This window comes from Scophthalmus maximus, chromosome 4, assembly GCF_022379125.1.
Source record: "Scophthalmus maximus strain ysfricsl-2021 chromosome 4, ASM2237912v1, whole genome shotgun sequence".
Classification (NCBI taxonomy): Eukaryota; Metazoa; Chordata; class Actinopteri; order Pleuronectiformes; family Scophthalmidae; genus Scophthalmus; species Scophthalmus maximus.
This window is the reverse complement of record NC_061518.1, coordinates 10,736,408-10,756,412: the sequence shown is the minus strand read 5'-3', so window position 1 is coordinate 10,756,412 and position 20,005 is coordinate 10,736,408. Positions and strand designations below refer to the sequence as shown.

The following is a 20,005-nucleotide window of genomic DNA, read 5'->3' as shown; positions in this document are numbered from 1 at the left end:
CTGCCTTGCGTTTCCAACCACTTTCTTTGTCAAACCATTCCAGAGCTCCGGAGCCACAGAAGCCTCAGTCCATAGTAGCTGATGATATCGTGCGCTCCAACCATTACGACCCTGATGAGGACGAGGACTACTACAGGAAACAGCTGTCTTACTTTGACCGGCTACAAGTTGGCCCCAACAAACCCCAGCCACAAGCACAAACATCCCACAACTACTCCAGGTAATGCTCATTTCCATCCACAGACACAGACCGGAGACGTTATGTTCTCGGGTTATTCATCCATACGGACGTCATGTTCTCATGAACGTGAAATCTCACGAAAAACACAAGGGAATTTCTTCAGATTTGTCAAAAACATTCACTTGGTCTTGAGCAGTAACTGATCACATTTTGGGGGTCAAAGACCAAGGTCACTGTGACCTCATGTCTATCTCATTCTTGTGAATGTCATATATTACAAACTTTAATTTCATGTGGCACAAACGGAGGCATACAACCAGTGTCTTTGGAATATCTTTAAAATCTTTTTTGCTTTTTTATTTGTTTCTTAATCATATCTTATGTGAATCTTAAGTTGATGGTTTTGTGTCTTATGATACAGGACAGAGTCAGTGGAGAAACCAAGTCCAGTGGAGAAAAAATATGAACCTGTTCCCCAGGTGACACCGCCACTGCCACCAGCCACACTGCCCAAACCTGCAACTGAAGGTAAAATGTATTTATTTTTTTTGTTAAGGGAAAGATAGGAGTCAAGATATTGTCTTGTACATTATCGTATGTGTACTGTATCACACTATACTTTATCTACTGAGAGCCGCTGCCTGCTGTGTATGCCAACATTGGCATAATTTCAGACTACAACTCACCACAAAACCCTTTGCTTTGACCCTTCCACAGCCAAACCTCCTGCTCGAGAGGAAACTGTCCAGACCAACTTCCTGCCTCATAAGAGTTTCCCTGAGAAGTCTCCGGTTAATGGCACAAGTGAACAGCCTCCGAAAACGGTCACTAGCACCGGGGCTCCACCAGCATCCAGCTACAATCGCTACGTGCCCAAGCCCTACACCACCTCTGCCCGGCCTTTTGCTCGCATGTTCGACAGTCCGAAATTCAACCACAACCTTTTGCCCAATGACAAGCCTGAGATTGCTCCAAAGGTACGAAGATTGTGGCCACCGATCTTCTTAGTACTCTGAAGTGGGTCGAATATATAATGATGCTAGGGGAGCTATGCTGTTAGATTTAATTGTGGACCTACATCAAAATAAAAAATAACATAAAATAGATGACAAAATAGTTTGATAACTGTTGGTTTCATGCATTTCTCTGTAAAGAGTTAATGTCCTCAGACCTCTGAACACAGTCAACACAACAACAGCCAATATGAACCAACGGGTTGAAATGTTTCCATTGTTTTGATACTGATCCATCTTTTAATTTTTTTTTCACTGACAAATGCAGAAGACAGGGCTCACATCTTTATTAACCCAGTATGAATGGTGACTATATATATATATGCTAAATGAATTTCATATTGTGTTACTGGAATAACTGAATTCTAAGAAACGTCACATAAATCCTACTGAAGTATTAATACTCACCCTTGTGAGATGGGGCACAACTTGTCATTTTAAGTCATATCCTCACAAATCCTCACTGCATAACATTTTGAAAATATGTTGGTCAGACCAAAAGGGGTGTCTAAGTGTGACAGTGTTTAGTTGGGGGATTGCTCAGCCATGGCGGAGGTCTGCTGGTCCCTCTGAGTGATCTTGTTTGAGCTGAAAAAGCTGTTACGATACTGAGTGTAACTCCTGAGCCGTCTTTTTTTGAAACAGGGCCGCAGCTCCAGCCCAGTGAAGCCTCATATACCTCCACAGCCCCAGAACACGGACCATGACAGCGGCCTGGACACTTTCACACGCACGATGGACCACCGCTCCAAGTACCAGCACAACAACATCAACGCTGTGCCCAAGGCCATCCCTGTGAGGTAACAAACTCTAGTCTCACCGCAGACCGAATCCAAGGTACTCAGTTGAAATATAAAAAGCGTGACATCGACAGTATCTGTCTCCAGTCCCAGTGCCCTCGATGATGATGAGGATGAAGATGAGGGCCACACAGTGGTTGCAACAGCTCGAGGCATCTTCAACTCTAACGGAGGCGTCCTGAGCTCCATCGAGACGGGCGTCAGCATTATAATCCCACAGGGGGCCATTCCTGACGGTGTGGAGCAGGAGATCTACTTCAAGGTCTGCCGAGACAACAGCATCCTGCCCCCACTGGACAAAGAGAAAGGTGACTTATCATAAATTATTCTTCATCACGTTTACATTTTGAGATGCTTAAGGAAGCAAGTTAACGATGATCTGTGTAGTTTTAGTGATTTAAGGTCAATTGTGCCTGTCCTCTGTAGTAAGACTGTGCCGATTGTTGTTATGTTGATGTGCCTGGTTATTATGAATGACTTTAAGTATAAACAAAAAAAGACAACGTGATAATTCAAAAGGGGTCGCTCACTGAGATGAACCTACAGAGAAATATCACCTGGATCTGCAGCTCCGATCTGCTTTACTGAGCTTTAGAGGGAGTTTACAGTTTACAGTAGCTGTCCAGTCTCTAAATGTTCTATTGTGGTTCACTGTCACGCTTTCAAACTGTAGCTTCATTTTCAGCTGCAGCAGGTACCTGTGTGAAAAAACCCACTGTACAATAAGAGCAAACAGAAACACTTAGTTAATAGCTGGTCAACAAAATTAAGCACTTGGCAGCTAAAGAGCCAGTTAAACCAGATAAATAAATATTGCATATTCATGACCTCCTTGTGTGCATATAACTGTAATCATCCTAAGTTTGTCCCCATGCTATTGTTTGTGTCCACAGGAGAGACTTTGCTCAGCCCTCTGGTGATGTGTGGACCTCACGGCCTCAAGTTTTTGAAGCCCGTGGAGCTGCGCTTGCCTCACTGTGCGTCAATGACCCCTGATGGTTGGTCTTTTGCTCTAAAATCCTCCGACTCCTCGTCGGGTACGCCGTGCTCTCTCTGTTCTTCCGGGGTCGTTTGGGCTGGCTGTGTGACAATTTGATGGGTGTGGGTCACTGTTTAAAGAGATTTTACCCTGAGGTTTGGTTTTTATCTTTTTCAAAAATCACTTTAAACCAATATAATTTATTCATTCTCACAAACGCCCGAGAACCAATCTTGGGGGAAAATCTCTCCTTTTCACATTATGGCTTCAGGTTGATTCATTTTCATAATTTACACTAGTTGACTCACCCACACAATCTCTCATTTGCTGTATCACTGGTTTTGTGTTAATGTGAAGTTTATTAATTTTTCATGCCGACTTTCAGTTTTTCTCTCTTGGTTTTCACCTCTGAGTCACCTTAACAAGTTCTTCTCATTTCATTTAACACGCTTGCACCAGATGCTTGGCTGTGCACTCATTTAATTTCATCAGGTAGAATTATAGTGCATGCTATTCTGCTTAGAGTGATTTTCTCACATAGCCACCCAAATCCTGACCTGGAGAACAGCTTATATAGACCTTCTGGAAACTGGGACACTGCCATGACCAATAAGTACCGTCATTATCATCAAAAAAGAAGAGAAGCTTCACAAAGACATCTTATCGTGTCAAATATAGCCATATATATTTAGATTCCTTTATCCCAAAGGTTTTTTTTTTTTATTCCAAGGTAGCTTTCAGGTGGAGAGAAAGAAGTTTTCTTTTTTTTTCAGACTGGCCTTCGTCTGTTTTGCAAAAATCAGTCTGGTTTTTAAATTGGATCAGGGACAGACGGGGAAGCTGAAGTATGCAAATACATAAACTACCCTCATTGGCTGGAGGAGATGAGCATCCAAAGCAATCTCTTGCAAATTATAATTTTGATGATGACACTCTTTTCACCCCCCTGTTATTACTGAAGGAACCAAAAGCATAATTCTAATGTCCGTTTTTGAGACTTGACACAACAGAACAGTTCCCCACCTCGTACACAAGCTCCCATGAATGTGAAGCCACAGAGCAGAATACAGTGTTGGTTATTTTAAACATTGAAAGAAATGAGATTAAGAGGGACCGCTGCACAAATCATATTAATGGAAACCAAAACCGAGACAAATTAGTTTAAGTAGGTTATCATTTAATCTAGAAGGTAATAGAGCAAAGTAAAATTGAAGAAAGACCCTTGGCTCATTAAAGTTAATTTCTGCAAAGAAAAAAAAAGAAGAACATAACAAAACTGAAGAAAGTAACTCATTTCTCTTTTCCCTTTTCTTAATACTATCCTTCTCAGACCCCGTCTTCAGACACAGTGGTCATTTTGCCAGTGGTCAGGATTAGTTGTTAATTAGCCTCATTGTGCGCATGAGACTTGCGAGGCTGAATGAGATGTCCGCTTGCTTCGTTGTCCTGCTGAATTGTGGGAGGATTATCGGGCGGCTTCGTAATCCTCTTATTGTAAAGCAAGGCCACTCTCCAGCCTCCGCCTGTCGCCGTCTGTGGTTTTCTTTTTCTTTTCACTTGGATTCCCTGCTTCTCCTTTTCACCCCTATACAACTCTCTGCCTCTTCTCTGTTTACTGAGCTATTCTGTGGATCAATATGTTTATTTATAGCTAACTGTAAACTGATTAGTGTTGATATCGAACAGAAAATAATTGGAAAACTCTTGTTAAACGATACATCACTTTTCTCAAAGTTGTGGTTGATGTTGATGCTGATTCAGAGCGACAGTCAGAAAGTTCAGAATGAAATATTCACAATGTGACAACTGGAGTTAATACATTTAACAATTTTCCAGAAAAGAGGAGGTCGGTGAACAGGTTGTAGGCTCGTTCTGAACAGCAGCTCGTTCAAATCAACCAAACACTTGATGGAGGCCGTGTGACCGAAAATCGATCTTTTGAACTTGAAATGAGGGAATTAATCTGAGTTATGTATGTGGCTTACCTGCTTTTTATTCAGCAAACCTAAAGAGATGACGATGTCACATTCATCTCACAATACATGAGTCTGTGCTTCTGGCACAGATTCATGTGTTTATAATTGTAGATTACACCGAGACCTCACAGTCACTGGGGTCCAATTTTCCGCCAACAAGAGATGAGGGACATTCAATAAAAGAGGGCTTTTTGGATATAGGCCACGAACTTGCAATATCACTTAACAGGGCTCGCAGGCAAAATATATAATCAAGTTACATCAGTCGCTGCTGTGTTAAAGACAAGTGTTTCATGACTTTGTTGTACAATAGCTTTTGAACAACGATGGTGAAATTGCCCATAAAAAGCAGCTGCTACCTCCCCCCTCCCCCCGATCTGTCTCTCCTCAGGTGACCCCAAAACCTGGCAGAACAAGTCTCTTCCCGGGGATCCCAACTACCTGGTGGGAGCCAACTGTGTCTCGGTGCTCATTGACCACTTCTGAGGACGAGGAAGGCCGGCGGGTGTGATGTTACTGAATGTGGATCCATGGTGGATAAAATGAAGAGGAGACACACACACACACACACACACACACACACACACACACACACACACTGACAGATGCACTCCGAACACACGTGGAGAATAAAGAAGATCCAGTCAGTGCTGTTTACTGCACACGAGAATTGAAGGCGAGACTCTTGAAAACTCTTCCCCGATTTGAGGCTTTGAAGTGAAGTGGAACATCGCTGCATGCCAACATGCCACTTAGGTTTGACATTTTATATAAGGCAAATGTGTATTGTAATTTCTTACATGAATATAGATGGATGGACGGCTTTTGAGGTGGCGTAAATGCCTCAGAAATATTTATGCTATATATGCATACAGTATATATAGTAGCATAGAGAAGATTTACTAAAGTTTTACTCCTGAATTCAGTCAACACCTTATTTTTTCAGTTGAAAGTGACTTGAAAACGGAACGTGTATCTTTTTTTTAAATGAAGGTTTGATGCGGACGTGAGATAAAAAACAGAGATGGTGACATTGTTGAAGTATCTGTCGAAGGAGTCGGCAGAGCAAGAGCTGGATATGAACCCAAGTAGCACAAGTTGTAGAGACATTGTTCCTTCACTCCCTTCCGTTTTTTCTATGGCGACATCTTGTAGCTTCTCTGCTCTTTTACCACATCTCTCCTTCCAGCCTGAGGGAGATCTATGCATGTTCTTTACTCAGGTCCAGTAGCCTCCTCAGTTCCCTGCTCACCTCTCTCTCTCTCCTCTCTCTTTTTATCTCTCTGTGCGTTCTTGCACTCTCACACCAATAAGCAGTGATGCCTTATCTGCAGATTATTCACTTTCATCAAGAGAAAAAAAAGAAAGAAAATAAGTTATGATAAATTATGGTAATGTCATTTGTTTTGCCATTTCATTTTTTTTACGAACCCACTGTATAAATAAACCTGGGTCTAACTCACAATAACAGTCGATAAAGGATAACAAAGGTATGCTCTTCTTTTATCTGCTATGCATTACTTAAAAAAAAACAACGGAAAAGAAGTGGCTGTAAATAAATCTAGCATTGCCTTGTTTCTTTTGTTTGTAAATGAACTTTTTGTATGTCTTTCTTTTTTGTATAAAAACTTAGAGAGAGAAAAAAAAACATGTTTTAAAAAAGCTGAAGATAGCAAGTTATCTTTGTATTCTGGATATACCCTCGAGCCTTGGAACTTATAACCTAACAATGACACATCACACGTTTTCTACCAGTGTATTCACATTATGTTACAGTCACAACAAGGTCTTTTTTTATGGCTATTTAAGGATCAGGAAAGTACTTTTGGCTAAAAACACATTTAAAACATGTTCTTTTGAAAGGGTGTGCTCTCAAAGTGTTCCCCTCACTGATTTGTGATACTGGATGCTGTATTGTGTGCCCTTAAATGTATTTTTGTACTAATAGACAATATATAATGTACGGCACACCAGTACCACCTTTATTTTTTAGACATAACACGGCTTTAATTGGATATTAGCTCTTCACGTGTGGCTGACTTTTTTTCTCCTCCTCTACAACACAATTTTAAGTATACCACTGTATTAATAAATAAAATCATTTTTAAAGTAAAGAATGTGTCTCTAATAATTTTTTTTAAAAAGCTAGAGTTAACTGTGCTTTCTTAAATCTCAATTTAAGACAAGGAACTGTGACGGCTGTCATCTATCAGAAGTAATGAAAACGCTCATCGTTTTGAAATTGTTTTGTCTGACTTTCACTACAAAACCTGTATATAAATGACTTAAGTTATGGATTAGTAATTGTCATCACTGATGATCTTGAGGCAGTGTCTGTTTTTGTCAAAAAATGGATCAAACTCAATTTGTCTGTCATTTGACTAATCAATTAAAGGTCGATTTGTTTTTGTCCCAGTTGTATGGCTCATGTTTCGCCGCTAGGTGGCGCAGGTGAGCTCCGGGTGAGTCTGCTGCACAAGGTCAGAGGTACAAAAGTCGTTCAGCTTTGATTTGAACGTGTCCACAGAATACAACAGAGAAATGATGTTATTACCTAGATATGTTGTTCCCTTCACATTCTGACTGTGTGTGTGTGTGGTAAACAGCGTTGTCATGGGGAAAGGAGGAGAAGAACCAATGAGGCACATTTATGTTTTGGGTTTATTTTCCTCTTGCACTGCTCACCTTGTTTAAAATGTGAGTTCCCCTGAAGTTTATTCAGGAAAACTACACGGCGTCTGCTTTTTGCTTTTGCACAATTAAAGAAGCTGCAGGCTGCAATGGTTCTCAACGTGTCATAAGAGGACTTGTGATTTATTGTTCAATTGGCCACGAGCTGACAATGTCGGGAAATCATGGAAAAGACAAACTACTCGTTCCCACTGGACATTTTTATTTTCTAACCATCACTAATTATTTAAGTATATGTTCAGCATGAGTCACGTTGGTTGGTGCAAAAATCCTCATCAGGTGTGTTGCATTTAACCACCTGGCCGCACAGTGTCCTGCGGCCTGCACGACGACGAAGGGCACGTTCATCCACAGTTCAATGACACTGCAGCTCTGACGCTCCGGCTGGAGATGAAGTCAGTCTACAACATGTAACATTTGAATTTCATAAACGTCCCAGTGAATCCGGATATGATGCAACTCGGATCCTCTAAAAATGTGAAAACCCGTTTCCAAGCAGTAAATTCTTCGTTCTTCAGAGGCTGTGGGCTTGATGATGATGATGATGATGAGGAGGAACATGATGATGATGATGATGAGGAACATGATGATGATGATCCTCGCCTGCAGATCACAGTTCCTGCACCACGTTTTTCCCTCCACCGCCACACCACCAGCAGGGGTGGAAAGAAACCGCGTGTAGCCTGATGAGTGCAGACCCTCCCCCCCCCCCCCCCCCCCCCCCCATGCTCCACTATCGTAGTAAAACAGGCGCCGCCATGTAGACGCGCAGAGTGGCACATCTCCAATGCGCAGTGTGCATCTCCGCTGCTGGCTGCTCGACTCGCCTGTCGCCTGCAGATCACCGCGGCTGGAGCCTCGGACAGAAGAAGAGGGAGAAGAAGAATCACTGCGCGTTCAAAACTGCGGATATTCTCACAACCCCCCCCCCCCAAAAAAAAAAAAAAAAATTCAGCTTGATTTCAAACTCTCTGGACGGTTTTCGTTTCCTCCCTCTTTTCTCACCTCTGGTTCACGCGTCTCACCCCTCCGAGTTGCGGGAGATCCCGCAGAGGCGAGATGCATGACGGCGTGACAATGGTGCAGCGCTGCTTGACAGCAGGATGATGCGTTTTGGCTTTGTGCCATTCTGCGTTTTGGCTTTTGAGGAATGGACTCTGTGTGTGCCGGAGCTGTGCCCGAGATAAAACCTCCGGCGGGTCGTTCTCTGTGTGTCTGTGTGTGTTTTCTCCTCGAGAACATGAGGTTGTACTTCATGTGTGTGTGTTAAGGTGAACATCTGGCGCCTCCTCTCCTCCTCTCCTCCCGTCCGCCGCCGCAGCGCGTCTCTAATTGGAGCAACTCCGAGCGCCTTAATTGATGGAGATCCTGCTCGTCGGACACTGACCGGTGCCTGATCTGAACGACCCGGACGGCCTCTTGTTCGGATGCTGCTCCCCTCCTCCGGTGCCGCCGTGTACTAGTCGTCCACTCGGTTCGTCGTATCCTCCGGTGACCATGCCGGTGAACGCGCTGCCCCGCGGCGGCGGCCCCGGGTCCCTGAGCCCGGCGTCGCTGTCCCGCAGCCTGTCCCGGCTCAGGGAGTACCGGACCCGGACGCGGATCATGCTGGCCCTGGGGGTCTCTCAGATGGTCCTGGGGACTCTCATCCTGGCCGTCAGCTTCGCCGCGCTGGCCCTCACCACATCACCCAGGGTCCGACACTCGTGTCCCTTCTGGGCCGGTTTCTCTGTGAGTACACACCGCCGCCGCACAGTGAAGCAGACACGATGCAAGTTGTGATCTCCTGTAATGAAAACTGAAAAACTTTGCTCTATTGAGACACCATGAGCGTGGCACTAGGAAGGAACTATCATTTTTGTTTGTTTAAGTAGCCATTGAAATATGAATATCTGTTATTCATCACCACATTGGTCTCATTGGCTATTGACCCAGCAGTCGTGGAATATAACGTCCATGTCTGGATTCCAAAGAGCTGTTTTAGTCTCAGACATTGAGCTAAACTAATTGGTGTGAGGATGCTGAGCCTCATCAGGGAACCCACACACACACACACACACACACACACACACACACACACACACACACAGCAGCAGCAGATAGAGAGTCAGAGCCAAGGAGGAGGGCATTATGAATAGGATCCCGTGCTCCTTCCTGTGTGTACAGTATGTTTGGAGGGATCTCATTGAGACGTTGTTGTTTTTTTCTACATGTGAAAATTTCATGGTGGTTTTCTGTAAATATTCATGACAAGAACACACACTTCCTTGATTTCCTGCCAGAGACGAGGAGCAGGAACGGCCCCATTAATTATAGAGGCGGTGTGTGGGGCAGAGTGCAGGGGTGAGGGGAGGTCTGTGGCACAAGGGCCATCTGTGGTGTGTGTGTGTGTGTGTGTGTGTGTGTGTGGGAGTATATCATTACAGTGAGTGACCAGGGCAGGGGTCAACATTGCTGATCGGTGCTTCAGGCTCATTTGACTAACTGCTGTGTGGAACGTGCTTCAGGCCTGTTGTGCTCCGTCTTACCTTCTGTTGTCTTTATGTACAGAGACCTGATACATCTTTGTGTCCTGACACACACACACACACACACACACACACACACCCACACACACACAGTGAAACCTCAACTGTGCACATTTTGTTAGTTGGATGTGATTCATGCACATATAATTGTCCAGCCCACGCAGCACTATAAAACTCCAAAAAACACATCCGCTGTGGCAAAACAAGTACAAAGCTTCTTTGCAAACAAACCTGCCACAGAAACAGTCTTTTTTTTCCAATGTCAATCTTCTATCCAGAAGAAAGTCATCCGAGACATTTCACTGAAAAGCTTGGTCCCACGAATAACCATGTGTAGTGGGTAATAAAACATAAGAAGGACCTCATCTTCAATCCCAAATGGCACAACGACAAAGCCTTTTGTTGTCAGGGAGAACAGCGATGCGAACAAACAGTTAAAACATTCTGCTTCACACGTCAAGACTCAACTGTTGACCTGTTTTTTTTACCAAACATCAAACGATACCGTTTGGAAAAATATAAGCAATCAAGGTACATCTGGGCAAAATGTCCCGGTTAGTGATCTGTAGATCTGCTGAAGGTAAATTCTTATCAGGAGGAACTTTTATCTGAAAAGTGAATGAGGCCAGGGTTTGGGAGAATGCTGCTGGTGATCGGAGGGTTGGTACTGTATGTCAGGCTGATGGAGGTGCTGAAAACAAAAGAGCCTGTCCAGTGCCATTAGCCCCAGTGGCGCCAAAACCCAGATAATGTGATTGAGACCAGCTCTCCTTCTGGAGACTCTGGTTATGGATGTGATTTGCCCAGAAGCAATCACAGTGGAAGTCACTCATTGTAAAGTGGATTGACAGTCCATGCGTCTGTGTAAAATATGTCAACAGATATCTGTCAGCTCTGCGACACTCGGCGTCATGTTTTACCATGTGCTCTCCAATGTCAGCTTGTAATAGCAGAAAATGCAGCGTCTTCTCTTATTGGAAAATGCCAGGGGGCTGATTTGATTAGAATACTGTGTCCCCCTCCATCAAGAACTCGGTTTGAGTAAATGAGACAAATCAACAGCGTCTCAGTTGGACAGGACGGCTCGGCTTTTCTGTGGCTCTGCCCTGTGATTTAATCTAATAAGAGGAGTGTAATTGAACACAAAAGCTCACTTTGTACAGCTTCAAGACTCTGCTGAGCTAATCTACTCCTAATGTTAGAAGAAGGGAAGAGTTCCCGCTTTCCGGCTCGGCGAGTGTGGGTGTGGTGTGTAAGCAGTTAATAGTCCCCCCCCCCCCCCCCCCCCCCGAGGGGCCGTTCACAAACCAGTAGGTGACATCCCAGTGGTTTGCCACTTGGCTTGGTCCCATAAAGGATTTGATTTTATCTGCATGCATTCGTCTTGTGATTCATCTTCTTTTGTGGCCACAACAGGCATAGTCTCTGGAATATCTAGGTGTACTGTACCAGCCGTCTAGTATGTCTGCCTGCAGCAACAATGAGAAAGATGATGTGTTGGAAGTTGAACTTCCAACGGTCCGGGTTAAGCAAAGGACTTTTCCTAAATGATGGCGGCCGTGGTTATCCTGTAATCTCTGACGGCCGACTGTCTCAACAAGCTACAGAAATGTGGTAGTATGTTTGTCGAGCTGCCATCGACTCAGCTTCCACAGAGATCCATTATGATATTGCACTTATTGCAATGATGCGCGTGGAACATTGTGCATTAGAAAATTACTTTTACAGTCTTTCATTCCCCAGAGTTAAGAGGTACCGAGTAAACGAGCAGATTACACCGTGATTTATCATCTGGAATCAGTGAAAGTCGTCACCTTGGTGATGTCTGGTGTCTGATGTCTTCTCTGTTGTGTTAAAACCACGAGCTGCGGTAAGTTATATAGAGCAGATGTAGGATTCTATAGTGTGTCATTGTTAGTTTGTGGTAAATATTTTGATTATATATATAATATTTAGATTTCAATTTTTAGATAGGATATTTTTCAGCTTGCCAATTTGTAAACTGTCCCGAACCCTGTGAAGTGTTTATGTTGAGCTTCCTGCCATATTGATGACCAAAGCTAATGAGGAAGGTTGTGTGTGTGTGTGTGTGTGTGTGTGTGTGTGTGTGTGTGTGTGTGTGTGTGTGTGTGTGTGTGTGTGTGTGTGTGTGTGTGTGTGTGTGTGTGTGTGTGTGTGTGTGAACTCTGTAGGTGGCCGTGTGTGGTCTCAGTGGAACGTCATTGAGGATCTCTGTATGATGACCGGTGTGGTAGGAATTCATCATGGTCGCAGTGAGAGAAGGCATAATCTTTACATCATACACAGAACAATCACTGCCTGAGCCTGGTCGTCCCTCCTCCTTCCACACACACACACACACACACACACACACACACACACACACACACACACACACACACACACACACACACACACACACACACACACACACACAAACATCTCTCTGTTGTGCATATCAGTTGTTCTGTGTCTCTCATCCTTTTTTTTCCCACACTCCAATATTTCTACAGCTTAGATGTTAAGCGCTGTGTGTGATAGCATAATATCTCACGAGTACACACACACACGCGCGCGCGGACACACTTGCCTGGCCAACAGACACTAATCCTACAAATATCTTGCTCTTTCTTGCACCCGAGCCGAGGCTTGTGATCACCCCACATCCTGGCTGTAACTCTTTACAAGGCCAGCAGTCAGCCGCAGTCCCTTCCTGTCGGTGTAATTTGGCTGACAAAAGATGATGCCGGGCCGCAGCGATGAGCAGTGTAGAATCTAGGGCTACAAAGTCAAAAGGCCCAGTTGCCGCGACTGCCCACGCGGCCAGGTAGCAGGTTAACGTGCTGTCTGTGTACGGCACCGCCCCGCTGGGTTCGGCCAATAAATGAGGCGTCATGGCTGAGAAGGTTATAGGGCTGCTGCCCTATGTCCATCGGAAGACGGTGTCGCAGGCCTCATTCAAAAAAAAATTCTCTTTAGATTTTGATCCTCTCCTCTCCAGCCCAGGAAAGGGGCCGACTTCTCTGTCCTCTCCCGCCCCCGCGCTCCTGGTTGTGTGAAAGAAGAGGAACGTAGATTCCATGTACAGCCTTTCTCAAAGTACCACTCCGACAGCCTACTGTGCCGTAGCAAAGATGGCTTACGACAGTATTCTCGGTGATTGTTGTCGGCCGGATTGCAGCGACCAACCGCTGCAGCACATTTTGCGCTGAGCTGCCCGTGTATGCATGTGTGTGAGAGAGAGTGTGGGTTTGTCTTTGAATAGATTTGCTCCAAAGTGTTGGAAAAGGGGTGGCTATGTTTGGGGCTATATCGGAAGGCTCTCTGCCTTTGGGTACTATTGGGTGGATTACTCCGATTAATTCCAGCTTTCAGTAAATGCCTCCAGTTGGTGAAAGTTTTCATCGATGGTGTTGAGTATCTGACTGACACCCAGCGCAAAGTGTCTCCAAACGTGCCTTTGTGAGTGTCAGACTGACACTCGTGCCACTATCCATTGTTTGAATGTCTGAATGCACTTGCACCCACCGGACACACACTCGTTGTTACACACACATGCAGATCAATCTCCTGTGCCGCGAGGCGTTCTTTCTAAAAAGAGAAGAGAGAAGAAAAGTTAAAACCGTAATGAACCATGCACCTGCAGACCAGCGACCTCTGTTCTGCCATTGAAAAGGCAAAAGTGGATTTTGACACTGCAAACCATCTATCATACGCTTAACTCTTTAAAATAGAGCCCACAGCTTTGTCGGTTCATTGTTTTCAGACAATATTTATTTTCGGTTTATGACCAAATACCGTTTGGGGGTTGGGGGGGGGGGGGGGGGGGGGGGGGGGGGGGGGGGGGGGGGGGGGCAAGTTCAACCCTGAAAACAAAAAATAAATATGATCCGACTTTATTGTCCGGCCTTTGTGTTTTGTGCTGTCTTCAGATTAGAAAAACAGGAAACTGTGAGAGACGAAGCAGGCGCAGATTTACAGGTTGTCTGTAAATGCTAGCCAGACCTCTCATAGGGGATGATTTAATCTGCTTGTTGTGAACACCCCGTTTTTCCTTGAGTGCTCTTTACTGAGGAAGAGAGAGCTGCAGTTCTGGAAGTAGACAAAGACAAAGAGGCGAAATGTTTGATGCGAATGTTCTGCTGTCTCTGCAGCGAGGGAGCGTGAATCATCTTTCATTAACGGCCTCATCAGGCTCAGGTAGTTTCCTGGCAACAGGTCTTCACCTTTGTAAAAGCCAGAGGAAAACTGAGGGGCCAAAAAGAAAAGACGGCATTCGAAAGGTGACATCCAGTTTCTGAAAATGTGTTTGCTCAGCATTATGAATGGTTGAGCTGTGAAAAATCCATTTTGTGGCTTGTCAATGTTGACAAAAGTTGAAGCGTATTGTGGAGCACGAGCATAATCTGGTCACTGGTGAACAGATGCTTTGGAAATTCTTCTAACTGCTGCATTAGGAATGAAGTGAATACAGATGTGGTTATTGTCAGGAACACAGAGGCACTTTTATCTCGAAAGAAAATATGCTTCACACATCAAAGTGAACAGAGAAGTGTGAACGTTATCTTCAATCAGTCGACTTTCTCTGCTTTCAAAGTGAATATCAGCACTTCCACTCGAGTGTCGAGCGAATATTACGGGTTTTATGAAGTTGTGTGCGATTTTAGAAGAAGCAGATCTATGTAAGTAATAATAATACTTTCAGGTCCAATGAATATACAATTCATGTCCAACAATATAATGTAGAGCTTGAATAGCCAACTGATACTCTAAGCCATTTTGTCCTATTTTCGGTCCGCTGCATCACCTCGTGTAATAATGCTTATCAAACCTGAACCCTGTAATGTACAGTCAAGTTATATACATCTATGTTTTCAGGACAACTTAGGCTATCAGAATATGTATCCTACAGTGATATCACAGGAATGTATAAATATTTTATTACCATAAAGGCAAAAGAAAAAAACGAAATGGAAATGTAATCTCACAGACATTCCTTATAATGACACACCAAACAACAATGATGATGATTTTTCATCATCATTGTTGTTGAAAGCTTTTCTTTGAAGCCTTGGCTATAAGGGAAAACGATTCAAAAAAAGTTATGTACATTTGCCTACAAATAAGTCCTTTGGTTTTTTCAACCCAAAAAGTCACTTGTGCCATTCTGCAAAGCAGCTCCTGTCTGCAGTGACACAGAGGAGTGTCAGTAGTGTAGTGGGAGTAAACAGGTCAGAGTGAGAGGTCCATTTTTCAGTGTAAAATCTTTGTTTTTTTCGACCAGCCGACAACACGGCGTCTGATTGGTACAAGTCTGTTACAAGGCCTCTGATTGGTCAAGTGGATCTTAAATGGACGGCTAGAAGTCCGCTCACAACAACAGTCTTTTACGTCTTGAAAAACGGGATTAAGAATGATCATCAAAGTCATTAGATGTTGGATTTATCATCACGGACGTGTTGTTTTTTTTCGTTGTGATGTGATTAAATCACTACTGTATGTACAGTACAGGCGGCCTTAGCCACCGTATGTTTCACTTGATGATCATTGATGACTATTCCGGGACTCAACGCAAAGCCTCACTTTGTTGTTCTGATGGAGCCATTTATTCCCAGCTGTCAATAGAGGACGTGGCTCCCTGGCCGCCGCTCTCATCTCATCAGTTTAGATTAAATGGGGAGTGTGGTCAGCACACACGCTCTCAGACCAGACCACTCACGGCCGGACCGGCCCGTCTTAAATCTCATATTGATCAGCTAATTAGATGGATTCCCATCGATCACCGTCTGACATATGTCTTACTTTAATTTTTACTTGACCAGCTGTTTTTTTTTTTTTTATATCTCTGGTGTGACCTCACTCTTGTATCTAAAGTCAGGTGTGCGTGACGCTATGATGTCATGTCGCTTTAGTGCTCAATATGTCCCGAGGTGTCGCTGAAGAGTTGTAATCCACTTTCCCGCTGCACCTTTCCATAATAAGTAAGTAGGCACTCAGCCCGCTGCTACTCATTACTCCGAGGACCCTCCAGTGCATCCTGCCCCCACTCCAGTGCCACCAGCGAGCACCCTAACGGTGGCGAGAACAGTTTGTCCTTGCTTCCACTTCAACACACACACACACACACACACGGTGGTGGGGAGAGGCGCTGAGATTTTAGCTTTACTTAATCCCCTTACCTGATGTGCCTCGCTGTTAAATGCCGGAGACGCATCCAGACTTTCTGCCCCATCTCGCTCCTCCATATATTTTTTGCCCCGATATTTTGGGATATTTTGTTCATGATCCATGTTCACAACCGTAACAAGATGATCTGAGCTTCTTCGCTGCGCGGCATGTTAAGATTCAAGCCCCTTTGTTACACTCTGTTCCTGTTTATTTGCTCTCTTTGCTATGTAATACCAAATGAACCGAAGAAGCAAGCTTGCTGAAAAACTGTCACTGTACAGTTCCTGGCTAATGACGCAGTCATCTGTGAGAGGCAAAGAAAAAAAATATTAAATGTTGGGATCTTCTTTCTGTGGAAAATTAGATTTTTTGTGGACCAACGGTTCTTCACTGGTACAATTTTCGTACTGAAAATGATTCATGTTTAGAATACAAGCCCCCATTATTTTCATCTTCAATTGAACTGCAGATCACATTATAGATGAACTGTTTGGCCCGTGAATATCAGAAAAAGACATAACTCATTATTCTGCTGCACAAGCTGGATGTTTTTCATCCTCTCATCAGAGCCTGAGTCCACGTGTTCACAACACTGCAGTACAGTGCAGTTTTACACCAGCTACCATCACACTCTGCAGACGTGTTGAATCGGGCGTGTTACTGTACATGTTGACATCATCATGTTATAAAAGTGTAGGACTAATTGGAAAGGAGCTGTTCGCGGCAGCTGAGGGTTTGTCTTACAAATGAAAATGCAGGTATGCATGCAAATTGTTCATTATATTCTGACAACTACATTAATACAAACATGAGAAAAATATATAGAAAGTTGCACTTTCAAAAATAGTGCTAAATTACACTAAGTGTCTTGCTGTTTTACCTCCTGGATGTTGGATGCAGAAAGTTTCTCCTTAAATCTGACTTTTATTCGTGTATGTGATATATACTGAATAAGTATAGCAGAAGGCCTGTGTCCAGTAGTTAAATGTCAGAAAATGAAACTAAAAATATTAATAAATGTATGATGGAGTAGATTTCATTTTTCAGAGTTTAAAAAAAGTATTAATTATGATTTCAATGTCTATAAATTAAAAAAAAATCAGGCACTAATAATTATTCCACGTATATCAAGTATTTTATGCCTAAAAACATGACTAGAGGGAATATTTAAATACTCCCAATGATCAAACGCATACATATCTGGGCGCACACACACACACACACACACACACACTTTCGTTTTCACACAACACAAACAGCCTTCACGCATCATTTTGATCTTTGAAGAGTGAAGTTGGTTGATGTTTGATGAAAGCAGAAGGTTTTCTTTCCTTCTGGACGTTTCCAGGTGTGAACCGACCCTGCAAATACACATGAGAGAGAGAGAGGGAGAGGATGTATCATTTTTATATTGTGAATGCATGATATGTATGTGTGCATGTGTGCGAGCGTGCGTGTGCGCGTGTGTGTGTGTGTGTGTGCGTGTGTGTATACTCCTCAGATCTCCCTCATGAACCCTCTTCCCTGTGCCTGCCTTTTGATTGTTTCGGCCTCCGTGTTAGTCTGACCCGCAGCCCGCGACGCGCCTGACAGAACGCTTGATGCTGCACTTCTTTACAAACAGCCTCGCCGCAGACCGCTGAATAGAAGAGGCCGACGGGACTGAACCGAGCTCACAGTCGGGGAGCGAAGCCAGAACAGAGAGACCCCCGGGGGCAGCGGCGGAAAATGAAGACCACCGCGGGGAAATGTGTGTCATGAGCTGTTCTGTGCACAGGTGCAGCGACTGTACAACACCTGTGTTTGCATTTCACTCTGCCACTGTGTTCATGTCATATCTGACAGGAACGAGAGGATTTGCGAGGACTGAATGGAGAGTTTCAGTTTTCACTAAAGTGACAGACAAGCACTTCCACCTCCTGCCTTTGACCTGTGTGAAGATGTTGACAGTGTTTTTTTATAGAAAAATGAAGAGCTTTTCAGTGGCGTGCTGCAACAGGCCACGATCAGCTTTGCAGGTCGGATATCAGCGTTCACACACACACACACACACACACACACACACACACGGATAGAGCTTTGTTGATGGGTTTGACTTCAATCCTCTACCTGCTATTGAGCCCTAACTTCTTCCTGTTCAAACAAAGCCGACTGTCGTCGCTCGCTGCTGCCTTCTGCAGCTGATCAATGGGAAAACCTGCTGACTGGAGCCTCCCTTTGTTCTATGATTAGCAACTGTGGTGTGTGGGCCGGTGCTTTTATGTTTGCGCCCGTGAGAGGGGAAGTCATAGGTGTGTAAATGCGCGCTCATGTGTATTTATATGTCTATATGAAGCTGGAGGCGGTATAAAGGGTCGGTCGCATCCCTTCTCCTCCTTTATCTGCTTGAATGCAGACGCGTACAGACGGCGCATCGACAAGGGGGCCGCGGCTCAGGAGGTGGAGTGTGTCGCCGCTCATCGGACGGTTGGCGGTTCGATCGCTGGCTCCTCCAGTCTTCATTGTGTGCGAATGGGTGAAAGTGACTCGAGGTCTAAAGCGCTTTGAGTGGTCATAAAGACCAGAAAAGTGCTGTGTAATTGCAGGCCATTTTCCATTTATTTGTGTTTATTGAGACGCGCTTAGGCTACAGGCCGCAGATACGAGAAGGGAGAGCATGCAACAGCATTTCTGTCTGTCGGTCCTGTTTGTCTCCCACTCCCGGAGAAAGAAGCCGACCGCTGTTCTGAAAGCCGCTTTCAGCGATAATCAGGTGGTGGGAAAGAGAAATCAGCAGCTCCAGGACAAACGGGGAGGCTCTACGTAAACACAGGGTGTGTTTTTCATCCTCGCGTTTTAAAATTGCAGCAAACAGCACAACTTTGAGTCTGAGCACAAACAAAATCAACACCTTTAACTAGCGATGAAGTGAAGCTGGTACATCCAGGTGCGGTTGTAAAAGGACGAAAACAAAATTTCCAAATCACATTGACATTTGTAATCACCAAACAATTCAGCGTTTTAGAAATCGTCCGTCGCTAAGTCATGTGGTGCAGTTCAGGCCACATTTTCCTTTTATAGCTACAATGTTACCGCCTCCGTCCGTCCACACTGAGTTGCCAAGCGCCTGAGACTTAGAAGTTTTGAAATGCTGCTCACCCTTATCAGTTTGGAAACTCTTTGCATAATATTTACTTTACAGATGTCACTGACTCAACAAACTTTGAGCAGCCACACATATTTTGAATGGACCCGTCTTCCCTGTCCAAATAAAGCCACATTGCCGCAGTAGTGGGGAAAACCTCGAAGATTGTAGACATCAGAGATTGTTTATGCTGATGTAAAAGAGGAAGGGGAGCATCGCTACAGATTTGGATCCTGCGCTGCGGGGGATGATGTTTGTGTTTGCTCACTGCGAAGGAGGCCAGCTGGCCCCCAGGCCGTCAGCTCCTCCCTCCGGTTGGTATCTCAGCTCCCTTCTCCTCTGCACCAGCAAAGAGTGTATCTTTTGGCATCACTTCAGCTTGGTTAGCATGCCTCATCCCCCACACTCATGCTCCTAATCTACATTCTTTTTGACAACTAACTGCCTGTGTCTGTCCCCAGGGGTTACGGCTCGGTAGGATCCATGTTGGCTGCAGGAGTGTGAGCGTCTCTGGGATTGCAGTTTTACATTTCAAGAGTTTGCAC

The 20,005-nt window shown here is 44.4% G+C and overlaps 2 protein-coding genes across 18 annotated transcripts in view; both read left to right on the top strand.

The window, feature by feature from the left end:
* The window catches only part of tjp1a (tight junction protein 1a), a 108,733-nt gene extending 99,000 nt beyond the window's left edge, over positions 1-9,733 (top strand). For 11 of the 16 annotated variants that reach the window (XM_035627675.2, XM_035627668.2, XM_035627676.2 and 8 more), the window contains 7 exons: positions 44-220; positions 603-709; positions 899-1,158; positions 1,840-1,994; positions 2,082-2,302; positions 2,888-3,031; positions 5,341-7,063. In XM_035627675.2, coding sequence (XP_035483568.2) covers positions 44-220; positions 603-709; positions 899-1,158; positions 1,840-1,994; positions 2,082-2,302; positions 2,888-3,031; positions 5,341-5,435 — 1,159 coding nt within the window. In that variant the 3' untranslated portion in view covers positions 5,436-7,063. Of the gene's footprint in view, positions 1-43; positions 221-602; positions 710-898; positions 1,159-1,839; positions 1,995-2,081; positions 2,303-2,887; positions 3,032-5,340; positions 7,064-9,681 lie in introns of those variants that run through there. The other 5 variants (XM_035627671.2, XM_035627679.2, XM_035627669.2 and 2 more) reach the window with 3 other exon arrangements.
* fam189a1 (family with sequence similarity 189 member A1) overlaps positions 8,569-20,005 on the top strand; it is a 69,128-nt gene continuing 57,691 nt past the window's right edge. For both annotated transcript variants that reach the window (XM_035627685.2, XM_035627684.2), the window contains exon 1: positions 8,569-9,371. In XM_035627685.2, coding sequence (XP_035483578.2) covers positions 9,138-9,371 — 234 coding nt within the window. In that variant the 5' untranslated portion in view covers positions 8,569-9,137. The remainder of the gene's footprint in view (positions 9,372-20,005) is intronic.